The 15,778-nt window shown below is 48.9% G+C and overlaps 1 protein-coding gene across 1 annotated transcript in view; it reads left to right on the top strand.

Moving 5' to 3' along the window:
- The window catches only part of LOC142465270 (uncharacterized), a 375,233-nt gene that overhangs the window by 307,308 nt on the left and 52,147 nt on the right, over positions 1 to 15,778 (top strand). Inside the window, 2 exon segments of the mRNA XM_075569284.1 lie at positions 13,228 to 13,431; positions 13,622 to 13,745. Coding sequence (XP_075425399.1) covers positions 13,228 to 13,431; positions 13,622 to 13,745 — 328 coding nt within the window.

The raw sequence follows: 15,778 nt of genomic DNA on the forward strand, positions 1-15,778 counted from the left end.
CGCACACAGACACACGCACACAGACACACAGACACACATACACACGCACACAGACACACATACACACGCACACATACACACGCACACAGGCACACAGACACACATACACACGCACACATACACACGCACACATACACACGCACACAGACACACGCACACACGCACACAGACACACGCACACATACACACGCACACAGACACACGCACACACGCACACAGACACACGCACACAGACACACGCACACAGACACACGCACACAGACACACGCACACAGACACACGCACACAGACACACGCACACAGACACACGCACACAGACACACGCACACAGACACACATACACACGCACACAGACACACATACACACGCACACATACACACGCACACAGGCACACAGACACACATACACACGCACACATACACACGCACACATACACACGCACACAGACACACGCACACAGACACACGCACACAGACACACGCACACAGACACACGCACACAGACACACGCACACAGACACACGCACACAGACACACGCACACAGACACACGCACACAGACACACGCACACAGACACACGCACACAGACACACGCACACAGGCACACGCACACGCACAGACACACGCACACGCAAAGACACACGCACACAGACACACAGACACAGGCACACCGACACAGGCACACCGACACAGGCACACGCACACAGACACACGCACACAGACACAGGCACACAGACACAGGCACACAGACACACGCACACAGGCACACGCACACAGGCACACGCACACGCACAGACACACGCACACGCAAAGACACACGCACACAGACACAGACACACAGGCACAGGCACCGACACAGGCACACGCACACAGACACACGCACACAGGCACAGGCACACGCACACAGACACAGGCACACCGACACAGGCACACGCACACAGACACACGCACACAGACACACGCACACAGACACACGCACACAGACACACGCACACAGACACACGCACACAGACACACGCACACAGACACACGCACACAGACACACGCACACAGACTCACGCACACAGACTCACGCACACAGACTCACGCACACAGACTCACGCACACAGACTCACGCACACAGACTCACGCACACAGACTCACGCACACAGACTCACGCACACAGACTCACGCACACAGACTCACGCACACAGACTCACGCACACAGACTCACGCACACAGACTCACGCACACAGACACACGCACACAGACTCACGCACACAGACACACGCACACAGACTCACGCACACAGACACAGACTCACGCACACGCACACAGACACACAGACACAGACACACCGACACAGGCACACGCACACAGACACACGCACACAGACACAGGCACACAGACACACGCACACAGACACAGACACACAGACACAGGCACACCGACACAGGCACACGCACACAGACACACGCACACAGACACACGCACACAGACACACGCACACAGACACACGCACACAGACACACGCACACAGACACACGCACACAGACACACGCACACAGACACACGCACACAGACTCACGCACACAGACTCACGCACACAGACTCACGCACACAGACTCACGCACACAGACTCACGCACACAGACTCACGCACACAGACACACGCACACAGACTCACGCACACAGACTCACGCACACAGACACACGCATACAGACACACGCACACGCGCACAGACACACGCGCACAGACACAGGCACACACGCACACAGGCACACACGCACACACGCACACAGACGCACACGCACACACAGACGCACACGCACACAGACGCACACGCACACAGACGCACACGCACACAGACACACGCACACAGACACACGCACACAGACACACGCACACAGACACACGCACACAGACACACGCACACAGACACACGCACACGGACACACGCACACAGACACACAGACACACAGGCACACAGACACACGCACACAGACACAGACGCACACGCACACAGACGCACACGCACACAGACACACACGCACACGCACACAGACACACGCACACAGACGCACACGCGCACAGACACACGCGCACAGACACACGCGCACAGACACACGCACACAGGCGCACGCACACACGCACACACGCACACACGCACACAGGCACACACGCACTCACACAGTCACACAGTCACACTGGCACACTGACGCACACTGGCGCACACAGGCACACTGGCACACTGACGCACACTGACGCACACAGTCACACTGGCACACTGACGCACACAGGCACATTGACGCACACAGGCACACTGGCACACTGGCACACTGGCACACTGACGCACACAGGCACACTGGCACACTGGCACACACAGTCACACTGGCACACTGGCACACAGGCACACTGACGCACTGACGCACACAGGCACACTGACGCACACAGGCACACTGGCACACTGGCACACTGACGCACACAGTCACACTGGCACACTGACGCACACAGTCACACTGGCACACTGGCACACTGGCACACTGACGCACACAGGCACACTGGCACACTGGCACACTGGCACACTGACGCACACAGGCACACTGGCACACAGACACATGCACACACACGCACACAGGCGCACACGCACACAGGCGCACACACGCACACAGACACACAGACACACGCACACAGACACACGCACACGTACACACGCACACAGACACACGCACACGTACACACGCACACGCACATAGGCACACGTGCACACGCACACAGGCACACGCACACAGACACACGCACTCAGACACACACGCACACAGACACACAGACACACAGACACACAGACACACAGACACACAGACACACAGACACACAGACACACAGACACACAGACACACAGACACACAGACACACAGACACACAGACACACAGACACACAGACACGCAGTCACACAGTCACACAGTCACACAGTCACACAGTCACACAGTCACACAGTCACACAGTCACACGCACACACACGCTCACGCGCACACAGACGCACACGCACACGCACACAGACACACGCACACAGACACACGCACACACAGGCGCGCACACGCACGCACACACAGGCGCGCACACGCACGCACACACACGCACGCACGCGCACACATACACACGCACGCACACGCACACATACACACGCGCACACGCACACGCACGCACACATACACACGCGCACACGCACACAGTCACACAGACACACGCGCACACGCACACAGTCACACAGACACACGCGCACACGCACACAGTCACACAGACACACGCGCACACGCACACACGCACACAGACACAGACACACAGACACACGCACACACGCACACAGGCACACGCGCACGCAGACAGGCACACACGCACGCAGGCACACACGCACGCAGGCACACACGCACACGCAGGCACACACGCACACGCAGGCACACACGCAGGCACACACGCACACGCAGGCACACACGCACACGCAGGCACACACGCGCAGGCGCAGGCACACACGCGCAGACACACACGCACACGCAGGCGCAGACACACACGCACACGCAGGCACACACGCACACGCAGGCACACACGCACACGCAGGCACACACGCACATGCAGGCACACACACGCAGGCACACACACGCACACACACACACACAGACACAGGCACACACGCAGACACAGACACACGCAGACACAGACACACGCACACATGCACAGACAGACACAGGCACACACACACACAGGCACACACACACAGGCACACACAGGCACACACAGACACAGGCACACACAGGCACACACAGACGCACACACAGGCGCACACACACACAGGCACACACAGGCACACACACACAGGCACACGCACACGCACACGCACACACAGACACACGCACACACAGACACACGCACACGCACGCACGCAGGCACACACGCAGGCACACACACACACACACATAATGATAAAAAGAGAGAAAAGTTGCGCCAAAAAAGAATTAGCCTACTGTTCAATATATGGCTCCTGTCCTTGGCACAAAGCAGTTCCGCAGCCTGAGTCTCTCAGAGGTGATTCACCAACCTCTGTGTGGATACTGGTAGAAAAAAGGGGGGTCCTCCGGCGCGTTACTCTGCTTGTGGCTCCACGGCGTTTAAGGCATATAAGTGAGGGAGAGAAGAGAGGGGACCACAGTAAGGGACCAATACAGTGATTATACACAGCTCTTCGTTTGATTGGGGAGGGAGGGAGGGGGGGGAAGTAGGGGTGTTGGGGGATCAATAGAGATTGAACGATACTGCTACATAAAGGAGACACACTTACATCAAAAATATCTAATATCTTGAATTCTTCTACTCTTCTCCTTACACTGGCGACACACTTTATTCGAGCTTGGCTAGTCCCACGAATTCGGGTATACCCGGGTGTATTGAGGTTTGTGACTGTTTTCTGCCCGAGTGCATTGAGTTATTTTCCAAGCAGGGATTGAAGCATTTTATTCCCGCTGGCTGCAATACTGCACAGTATATATATATATACTGCATTACAATTCATGAATTTATGCCATCTGGTAGACACGCGAAGCATTGCAGCCTATTAAATCCTAATCATTATCATTTAACAGATAAGCCGCCCATCAGCCAGGCATGAACCCAGGCTGGGAAGGCAAATGCAACGGGGCTTGCCAGAGGTGAGGAGTGGCGCATTCCAGGTATCTGCCAGGTACATACCGGGTATTTGCTCGAATAAAGTGTGTCGGTGCAGTATATAGCTGCGTGTTGTTGAGGGTGAGGAAAAACCTTCTGGTATCCTCCCGAGGTCTGTGTGGACTGGTAGTCTGATGTAAAAAGTCTGCCTCGTGCAAGACACCACAACGGCCGTAGTGAGTGCCCGCGAGTTATTATTAGATCGTCTCTGCTCCTAGGAGGGGGATTTAACGTGCAGCAGCTCTGAAACCTTGCTCTTCTCCTGTCCCTTACTGTGGTCCCCTCTCTTCTCTCCCTCACTTATATGCCTTAAACGCCGTGGAGCCACAAGCAGAGTAACGCGCCGGAGGACCCCCCTTTTTTCTACCAGTATACACACACACACACACACACACACACACGCACACACAGGCACATGCAGGCACACACACACACGCAGGCACGCACACACGCAGGCACACAGGCACACACACACACGCAGGCACACACACACACGCACACACACAGGCACACACACACACAGAGCAGCTATTGACACCCACAGCAGCTATTGACACCCACAGCAGCTATTGTAATACACAGACACGCTGTAACACTGATATACAGCAGCTATGGTAATACACAGACACTGTAACACTGACACACACAGCTATTGTAATACACAGACACACTGTAACACTGATAATCAGCAGCTATTGTAATACACAGACACTGTAACACTGACATAGAGCAGCTATTGTAATACACAGACACACTGTAACACTGACATGCAGCAGCTATTGTAATACACAGACACACTGTAACACTGACACACACAGCTATTGTAATACATACATGTAACACTGACATACAGCAGCTATTGTAATACATACATGTAACAGTGACATACAGATGCAACTGCCGGTTCTGAGACAATGTTTGAGGAACATCCCTGAGCATCTCGTAACCACTCAGAGAGTCCACAGCCGGCTGTAATGGACCATCGGATTAGCACAGCGGGCTGTAATGGACCATCGGATTAGCACAGCGGGCTGTAATGGACCATCGGATTAGCACAGCCGGCTGTAATGGACCATCGGATTAGCACAGCGGGCTGTAATGGACCATCGGATTAGCACAGCGGGCTGTAATGGACCATCGGATTAGCACAGCAGGCGTCCCTCCATTTTAATGGGACTCGCTTGGTGGGAATCCTACCTGGCTGCACCTGTATGTAACAGACGCGCAATAAGAGAGAGCAATGTAGAACCCAGTGACTTGGAACGGCGCTAAAACAACAGTATAATGTGAAAAATAATAATAATAAAATGATAAGGTGTAACTAAAATACTCTCAACCTTCACAGATTTCACAAATTCCCTTACATGTAAGGGTGCAGTAAGAGAGACTGAACCAGTCACTCTACCTGTGCGCCTCTAACAGGCGATCGTGGGGCTTTTATTTAGTTTTGATAACATATTATTGTAGCAGGGGGTCTCCGGAGCTGGATCACATTGATTTCAGGTCCGGGTACCCCCTGCTTCCCGAGTTACATAGGAAATCCTTATATTGCAGACATTTCTTGCTGGAGGGGGATAGGAAGGAGATGTTACCTTCCGTCCCGACTAACCTCGATACTGTGTAAATCGTGGGGTCCCCGCTAATAAGATAGCGTCTTCCAAGCAGCTGATCTCCAGATCTGTGAAAGGCAAATCCCTTACGTGCGTTCTCTTATTGCTTGGACATGAATGCCCAGACCAGCCTCGATTCTGCGTTGTCGTCCGCGCTAGTCTGATGTCTCCGGCAGCTTGAAGAAAGGGGAATTACCGGATGGTTCTCTCGTAGCAGCCATGAGACTCAATGAGTGTAGAAAGTCCTGTGATCTGTGATCACTCTTTGCCTGCTCCAATAGGATGAGCCCAACACGTTTCATCGCATTCAGCGACTTCCTCAGGGGTATAAGACATCAGGGGTCCCATGATCAATGACCACTATTTGCCTGCTCCAATAGGATGAGCCCAAAGTATTCGTCACATATTCTGACTTCCTCACACACTGTGTTTAGGTCATATGGACCATTCATCAGACAGAAAGGACACACAGTCCTTCACATCTGTCTCTCCCACTGCAGGGTGACACAGACAGGAGGGACACTAATTTTCATTGTTATCCTTTTCTCTCACTGCAGGGTCGCATATACATTCCTCTCTCTCCCCCCCATGCGTAGGAGGTTATTACCGTAAAGGAAAAGTACAATATATATATCACTCACTGCAGAAGTCACCACGCGGTGAAACACTTCCACAAGAACCAGAGCCCATTGTTGGTGCATCTGAATATCTCCATCATAATGAACAAGGACAAGAAGCAGATGACTGAGAAGATCTTGCATCACATCCTAGAGATCATGTACCTGCTGACTGGAGGGGTGAGGGTTGCTGGAGAAAGTCATAATGACACCACTCGTATCTCCTTCACTACAGCAGGGACCGGCAGAGCGTTAATATGGGAGATAATTGATAAGCAATATCCAGGTTCACATGTAATTAGAGGAAGCAAGAACCTAAGGGCAGGCAAGATGTTTGGTCATATGGAGAGCCCAGGACCACATAAGGACACGATTGGGCAGCAGGAGAGCACAGAGTCTGATAGGATCAGAGAAGGATATTGTTTGAAAGAGGGTACTGACCCAGTGATAGAAACTACTTGGATCCAGGAATAGACATGTTTGTGCTCAGGGAGAACCTGGACACTAATATATATGTGCGTGTGTTTGTGTGCTACATTATTGTGCAATTTCCACAGTGTCTGAAGTCCTGTGATGATTACATATACGTTTTAATGGGATGTTTGTACAATCCATGATCTTTGTATGTATGTATGTCTGAGGGAAAACCTGGACACTAGTATGTATAGATTCTTTTTGCTTTTGTATTTTGCTAATTACGGTTAATTTTGAGTGCTTATGGGGTTTCTGTTTGTCTTTTGTGTGTTTTATATATTCATATTTTCCCAAGCACCATCAGTCATCCTAGATTATTTTGTGGTATACATTTTGGATTTATTTAGACTGAGTTTGATATCGTTTATTTACTGATTTTGTTGAGCGACACCGTTTTGTGTATATATGTGTATGTATTGTATTGTATGTCTTTATTTATATAGCGCCATTAATGTACATAGCGCTTAACAGTAGTAATACACGTGGTAATAAAATAAATAACAGATAATATAAATAACGGATCATGGGAATAAGTGCTTTAGACATAAAAGTAACATTAAGGAAGAGGAGTCCCTGCCCCGAGGAGCTTACAGTCTAATTGGTAGGTAGGGAGAACGTACAGAGACAGTAGGAGGGAGTTCTGGTAAGTGCGTCTGCAGGGCGCCAAGCTTTATGTATCATGTGTTCAGGATATCCACAGTGCTATTCATATGCTTCTTTAAGCAAGTGTGTCTTAAGTTGGGTCTTAAAGGTGGATAGAGAGGGTGCTAGTCGGGTACTGAGGGGAAGGGCATTCCAGAGGTGAGGGGCAGTCAATGAAAAAGGTTTAAGGCGGGAGAGGGCTTTAGATACAAAGGGGGTTGAGAGAAGACATCCTTGAGAAGAACGCAAGAGTCGGGATGGTGCATAACGAAAAATTAGGGCTGAGATGTAAGGAGGGGGAGAAGTGTGTAAAGCTTTAAAAGTGAGGAGAAGAATGGAGTGTGAGATGCGGGATTTGATCAGAAGCCAGGAGAGGGATTTCATGAGGGGAGATGCTGAGACAGATCTAGGAAAGAGTAGAGTGATTCTGGCAGCAGAGTTTAGGATAGATTGTAGGGGAGACAGGTGAGAGGCAGGAAGGCCGGACAGCAGGAGGTTACAGTAATCAAGACGGGAGAGAATGAGGGCCTGAGTCAGAGTTTTAGCAATCGAGCAACAGAGGAAAGGGCGTATCTTGGTTATATTGCGGAGGAAAAGCAACAGGTTTTAGAAATGTTTTGAATGTGAGGGGTCAATGTGAGAGAGGAGTCGAGTGTAACCCCTAGGCAGCGTGCTTGGGTTACTGGGTGAATGATCATAGTTCCAACAGTAATGTGGAAGGAGGTAGTAAGGCCAGGTTTGGGAGGGAGTATGAGGAGCTCTGTTTTAGCCATGTTGAGTTTAAGGCGGCGGGGGGCCTCCAGGATAATATAGCAGAGAGACATGCAGAAACTTTGGTTTGTACAGCAGGTGTAAGGTCGGGTGTTGAAAAGTATATTTATGTGTCATCAGCATAGAGGTGATAATTAAACCCAAAATATGTTATTAGGTCACCTAGAGAGAGTGTATACAGAGAAAAGAGAAGAGGTACCAGGACAGAGCCCTGGGGTACCCCCACAGAGAGATCAATAGAGGAGGAGGAGGTGTTAGCAGAAGAGACACTGAAAGTACGATGGGAGAGGTAGGATGAGATCCAGGGTAGAGCTTTGTTCCGAATACCAAGAGTATGGAGAATGTGAAGGAGAAGAGGGTGGTCCACGGTGTCAAATGCTGCAGAGAGGTCGAGTAATATGAGCAGAGTGTAATGACCTCTGTCTTTGGCAGCATGGAGGTCGTCAGTTATTTTAGTGAGGGCTGTTTCCGTGGAGTGAGCAGTGCGGAAGCCATATTGTAGAGGGTCTAGGAGAGAATAGGTGTTGAGAAAATGGAGCAGGCGAGAGAATACAAGACGTTCAAGGAGTTTAGAGGCAAAAGGCAGGAGGGAGACAGGTCGATAGCTAGAAAGACAGGTAGGGTCAAGCTTGCTGTTTTTGAGTAATGGTATGACTGTTGCATGTTTGAAGGAGGATGGAAAGGTTCCAGAGCAGAGGGAGGAGTTAAAAATGTGTGTGAGCGTAGGGATTATAGTAGGAGCAAGAGGTTTTAGGAGATGGGAGGGAATAGGGTCAAGGGGGGCAAGTGGTAGAGGGAGAAGAGGCGATCGGTAGAAAAAAAGGGGGGTCCTCTGGCGCGTTGCTCTGCTTGTGGCTCCACGACGTTTGAAGCATATAAAATAAGGGAGAGAAGAGAGGGGACCACAGTAAGGGACCAACACAGTGGTTATACACAGCTCTTCGTTTGAATAAGGGAGGGGGGGGGAGTAGGGGTGGTTGGAAGATCAGTGGAGGTTGAAAGATAATGCTGAATGAGAGGAGACACACTTACATCAAAATGTCTATTATCTTGAATTGTTGTACTCTCCTCTTTCTATGACTGTATTTGTTGAGGGTGAGGAAAAGACTCCTGGTATCCTCCTCCACTGCAAATCAGCATTGAACAGGCCTGTTCTGGAAATAGATGAGGTTGCCACAGAGACTGGTCCCGCTGCTTGGTTACTGTCTGGGGGGCGACATCATGTCGCCCCCCAGACAGTAACCAAGCAGCGGGACCAGTCTCTGTGGCAACCTCATCTATTTCCAGAACAGGCCTGTTCAATGCTGATTTGCAGTGGAGGAGGATACCAGGAGTCTTTTCCTCACCCTCAACAAATACAGTCATAGAAAGAGGAGAGTACAACAATTCAAGATAATAGACATTTTGATGTAAGTGTGTCTCCTCTCATTCAGCATTATCTTTCAACCTCCACTGATCTTCCAACCACCCCTACTCCCCCCCCCCCTCCCTTATTCAAACGAAGAGCTGTGTATAACCACTGTGTTGGTCCCTTACTGTGGTCCCCTCTCTTCTCTCCCTTATTTTATATGCTTCAAACGTCGTGGAGCCACAAGCAGAGCAACGCGCCAGAGGACCCCCCTTTTTTTCTACCAGTATCCACACAGAGGTTGGTGAATCACCTCTGAGAGACTCAGGCTGCGGAACTGCATTGTACAAAGACTGAAGCCACATACTGAACAGTAGGATAACCCATTTTTGGCGCAACTTTTCTCTCTTTTATATGAGAAGAGGCGATCAACAGCGACACATCCTCCTCTGAGACAGTGAAAAAAGAGTCAAGGAAGGCAGGAGGAGAGTTAGGAAGAGGTGTAGGATGGGAGGAAGAAACAGAGGAGATGTTCTGACGTATGGATTCCATCTTTTCCTTAAAATAGTCACCAAAGTCCTGTGCGGAGATGGAGGAAGGAGAGGCAGCTGAGCGTGGTTTGAGTAGAGTATCAAAGACAGAGAACAGTCGGCTTGGGTTAGACTTGTGCATGTTGATTAGTGAAGAAAAGTAGGCTTGTTTAGCTTGCGAGAGGGCAGAATTGAAACAGGATAGCATAAATTTGTAGTGAAGGAAGTCTGCGAGAGTATGAGATTTCCTCCAGAGGCGTTCAGAGGAACGAGTGGAGGAATGCAGCATGCGCGTTTGGGAATTTAACCAGGGTCTAGGGTTAGAAGGGCGAGTGCGGCAGAGAGAAAGCGGGGCATGTAGATCAAGAGAGGAGGACACGGCAGAGTTGTAATTCCTGACCAGGTTGTCAGGGTCTGTAGCAGAGCTGAGAGAGGAGAGGGAGGAGCGTAAAGTGGACTCAAAGTCCGGTAAGTGAATAGAGCGCAGGTTTCTGCAAAACCAGGGGGTAGACGGAGGTGGAGAAGGGGAGAAGTGAGATAGAGAGAATGAGATGATGTGATGGTCAGAGAGAGGAAATGGAGAAATCGGAGAGAGAGAAGTTTTTAGTGAAAACCAGGTCTAAGTAGTGGCAATCCGTGTGGGTGCTGGCTGCAGTCCACTGTTGAAGGCCAAAAGAAGAGGTTAGAGAAAGAAAGCGGGAAGCCTAAGGGAGAGAGGGGTCATCAATGTGGCAATTGAAGTCCCCAAGGAGAAGAACGGGAGTCTGAGGAGAGAAAGAAAGAGAGCCAGGATTCAATGTGAGAGAGAGGCAGAAGGGGGATGAGTAGAGGTAGGTGGGCGATAGATGACCGCCACATGGACAGGGAGAGGAGAGAAGATCTGGACAGTGTGAACCTCAAGGGAGGGATAAGCAAGAGAGGGGGGAATATAAAGAGTTCGGTAACGGCAGAGAGAGGAGAGCAGGAGCCCCACACCTCCACCCCTGCCATCAGGGCGCGGAGTGTGGGAGAAGGAAAGGCCACCATAAGAGAGGGCAGCTTCCAGAGCAGAGTCAGACTGAGTGAGCCAGGTCTCAGTTATAGCAAACAGACGCAGGGAGTGAGAGAGAAAGAAGTCATGCATGGAGAGGAACTTGTTAGAGAGGGAGTGAGCACTCCAAAGGGCACAGGAGAATGGGAGAGAGGAGGGAGGGTGGCAGGGGATGGGTATGAGGTTGGAGGGGTTAACACCAGAAGGAGTAGAAGTTGCTTGTGGGAGGCGAGGACGAAAGCAAGTAGAAATAAGACAGGGGCCAGGATTGGGAGAGATATCCTCAGAAGCAAGGAAGAGAAGCATGGATAGAATGAGGATGTGTGAGGATGATTTGTAGGGGTGTGTTTTAGTGCAGGGTGTACAGGTGTGTGGTGTCAGAAGGCGCAGGTAAGAGAGGAGTTCATGTGAACTGAGAAGTGGGGAAGAAAGGAGAGATGGAGATATATGAATAGAGTTAGAAACATAAGGAGACTGATGGAAGGAAGTGCATAATTTGAAAATAAGTGAGGTTACAGCAAATATAAAAAATAAAGGTGGCATCACAGCAATAGTTAAGTGTTGAGATGTGCAGTCTGTGATAGATGATATCCTCCTTTCCAACGTAGATCAAAAGCAGGAATCAGAAGCAGTTGATGTTGTCCACTTTTCCACTTCTTATTGAATTTCCTTTTTAAACTTCATATCTACTTTAAACATTTCTACTTTAAACATTTCTACTTTAAACATTTCTACTTTAAACATTTCTACTTAAAAACATTTCTATTTAGGAGCATTGGCTGCAGGCAGCAATGGCTGCTATGAGTTGACTTATATACTTTTACAAAGTCACCTGGTTGGCACAACAAACTTAATTAGCACATTTGAGGGACGTTAAAGCAAATGTTTTTTCTAAGGTGGGTGTTGTCTTGCACAAGTGTGAAAGCTGAATTAAATTAAGACAGCAGGGGGATGATTTACAGACAGACAATTTGGAATATGTTTTTACCTAAATAGAACTAAATACACAGCAGGGGAGGATATCAGGACAAACAGACAATTTGGAATATGTTTTTACCGGAGGAAAGAGAAGAGATGAGATGAGATCAGTGATTCAATAGTCTTCCTTCCTTTTTAAACTTTATATTCTACTTTAAACATTTCTACTTAAAAGCATATCTGTTTAGGAGCATTGTCTGTGTGTGTCTGTGTCTGTGCTACATTATTCTGTAATATCCACAGTGTCAGAAGTCCTGTAATGATTACATATATTTTTTAATGTGATGATTGTACAATCCATGATCTTTGTGTTCATATAGGCACAGGGGAGTCAGTGAGTTTGGTGCAGACATCTCAGTGATACAATAGACAGTTTTGGTGGGGAGGGCACTGAATAGATTGAGTATAGAACCGTTAACAAGAGATGTGTTCCTCTTACTGCAAAGCAACCAATCTGCAGGAACATGAGACATATCAACTGTTGTCTCTTCCTCTGCACAGTGATATTTATTACTGTCTCTCATTATGTAGGATTGTATTGTTGTGAAGAAGCACGGTGAGGATGTCACAGACAGCAGCAGTCCCTGTGTGCCAGAAATATTCTGCAGGACCCAGAAACCCATCATGGAGAATCCAACTAACTCCCTGATACATGAGAAAAACAATGACAAGGAGCAGATGTCTGAGAAGATCCTGGAACACACCAACATCATCACTCACCTGCTGACTGGAGAGGTGAGGGCTGCTGGGCAGCGTTGGATATTACCACTTTTCTGTCTTCATTCAGCCTTTTCTTGAGCAAACTTTTTTCTATATATCTGTATTCTCCTCTCTGCCTTGCTCACCTGGCTTTCCATAAGGAAGAGATTCTTACAGGACCAATTATTATATCTGGATACTGAGTTGGGGATTATCTGTGTTTCAGGTACCTATAAAGCTTGATGATGTTGCTGTGTATTTCTCCATGGAGGAGTGGGAGTATTTAGAAGGACACAAGGAGTGTTACAAGGACATGATGATGGAGAATGACCAGAACCTACGCTCACTGGGTAAGAGGAGGTTTTCTGTTATTCTAATAGAGATGTCAGTCATGTTTGGATCCAGCAAACAGGAGCTCAAGTTACACTTCGTGTTTTAGTTTTGAGGTTTATGTCAGGAACACGTTGCAGAGCCGGGCAACCAGACGCTCATCTCTGTCACTCAAGACGGTATATTTTAGAGCAGAGGTTCCCAACCTTCTTTCTCTCGAGGCTCCGTATTCATAATGCTCGGTTGCCGATGCCCTTACAATAGTGCGAACAGGACACATGTGGGACATGCCGCTTCACACACAAGCGCAGGACAGATCGCTGCACATGCATACAGATCGCTACACACAATAGACAGTCGACACACACTTCGCAGGGTCACAAGAAAACATGAAAAGGACAAACACACTGTCACGGTAGTCCAGTACTTAGTAACACTTTTATATTTTTGGGATTCTCGATTGAACACAACAAGGAGGGCAAAATAAATTGTCATTTATTTCCTTGTTAGACAAACACACGACAGCTTCAGAATACACTTAATACAACACTTCCTGGGATGGGGAAACAAAATAAATTGTCCTTTGAACGAAAGCGCAAGAAATGCAGTCTCTGATTTAAAGTCCGTTTGGCTAGATCGCAAGTTGCCAACCTAATATCTCCGCCAAACTAAGGAATTTCGTTCTTGTTCATTAGAATTCGTTTGGGAGTCACCAGGGCTAATGAATTCCTGAAGTAGGGGTAAATCCTTAGTTATGATGTTGTTAACCCCTTGCGTCCTGGAACCGCTACCGCTGTACTTGGACAGAATCCTGTGCAAAGCTTGGATATGTCATGAATCACCCAGGGGATAACTCGGCGGGCAGGTTTATAGGGTTCACAGACCTATCTCTAACATGTACGCCCAATCCCCTCCGTGGAAACATTTAACCCACCAATCCCCGATTTGCCTGAAGTTCACAGACGGGCTAAAAGAGCTTTCCGGTTTGTAAAGCGCATGTGTCAGCCTGACACCTATGCGGTTTAAAATACCGGTGGTCCACCCTCAACTTGGCAACGCTCGGTCTAGGATTTGGTCCCAAGGTGTCAATGGCTCATGCTGAGTGCCGAGATCTGGCACTCAGCAACTTCCCGCCCATTTTCACACTTGGAATCTCTGGGGCTTTTCAACCTTGCACTTCACTAGACTGAGTCTCCCACTTAGCAGGGGCTCTTTGAAGTATAGGGAGGAAAATACCCTCAGCTCATTCACCCTTAGCATATTTACATACTAAAGGATTTTTCCCGGGCTTGCAGAAAAAATCTTTCCTGCCTGTGCATTTAAAGATACATTTTATTGGTAAAGTATGTTCTGCTTATGCTACGGGAATAAACTTTATATGTGGGTGCATGGTTTCTTTATTCTGGGCTGCACACCAAAAATCAGAGTGCGAGTCCCTTTGGTTCTCGAGTTAGTGTACTTAATTGAAAGCTGTCTATTGTGGTTTCCGTGGTTAACCTAGTTCTCACGTCAATAGACTTCCCCCTTTCAAGTTAAGAACACTAACAAGATGAGTGATACATTTTGACAGTACCCACTTCAGATTTAACCGCAAGCCACTTATCCAACTGACCTTGCGGTTACGAGGTCTCGGGCTTGGAAATGGATACCCATTCTTCAAAGCAGACCTTCCATACACAGCCACGCTTCTTCACTCAGCGCTAGGTTCAGCGCTTACAACGCCATCTTGTGACTAAAAACCAATACTGCAGTTTGTATGCCTTTCTGTCACTGCAGGCAGGAAACAGGCTGTAAAACGGGGACAAGAAGGCTGGAACAGGGGCTGGTACATCAGGGTAATGCATATACATTTAACCCCTTCACTCCCAATGCGAGTTGGGGTTAATCAGCCGGGAAGAATACCTTGTATTAATGGCCTGAATAACCCCTCCATCGCCACACAGACACACACCATAGCAGAACAGATACAAATAATAAATACACACACAGGAGAACACACACACCATGCACCATCCCGACTCTTGCGTTCTTCTCTAGGATGTCTTCTCTCTAC

This window comes from Ascaphus truei, chromosome 13, assembly GCF_040206685.1.
Source record: "Ascaphus truei isolate aAscTru1 chromosome 13, aAscTru1.hap1, whole genome shotgun sequence".
Classification (NCBI taxonomy): Eukaryota; Metazoa; Chordata; class Amphibia; order Anura; family Ascaphidae; genus Ascaphus; species Ascaphus truei.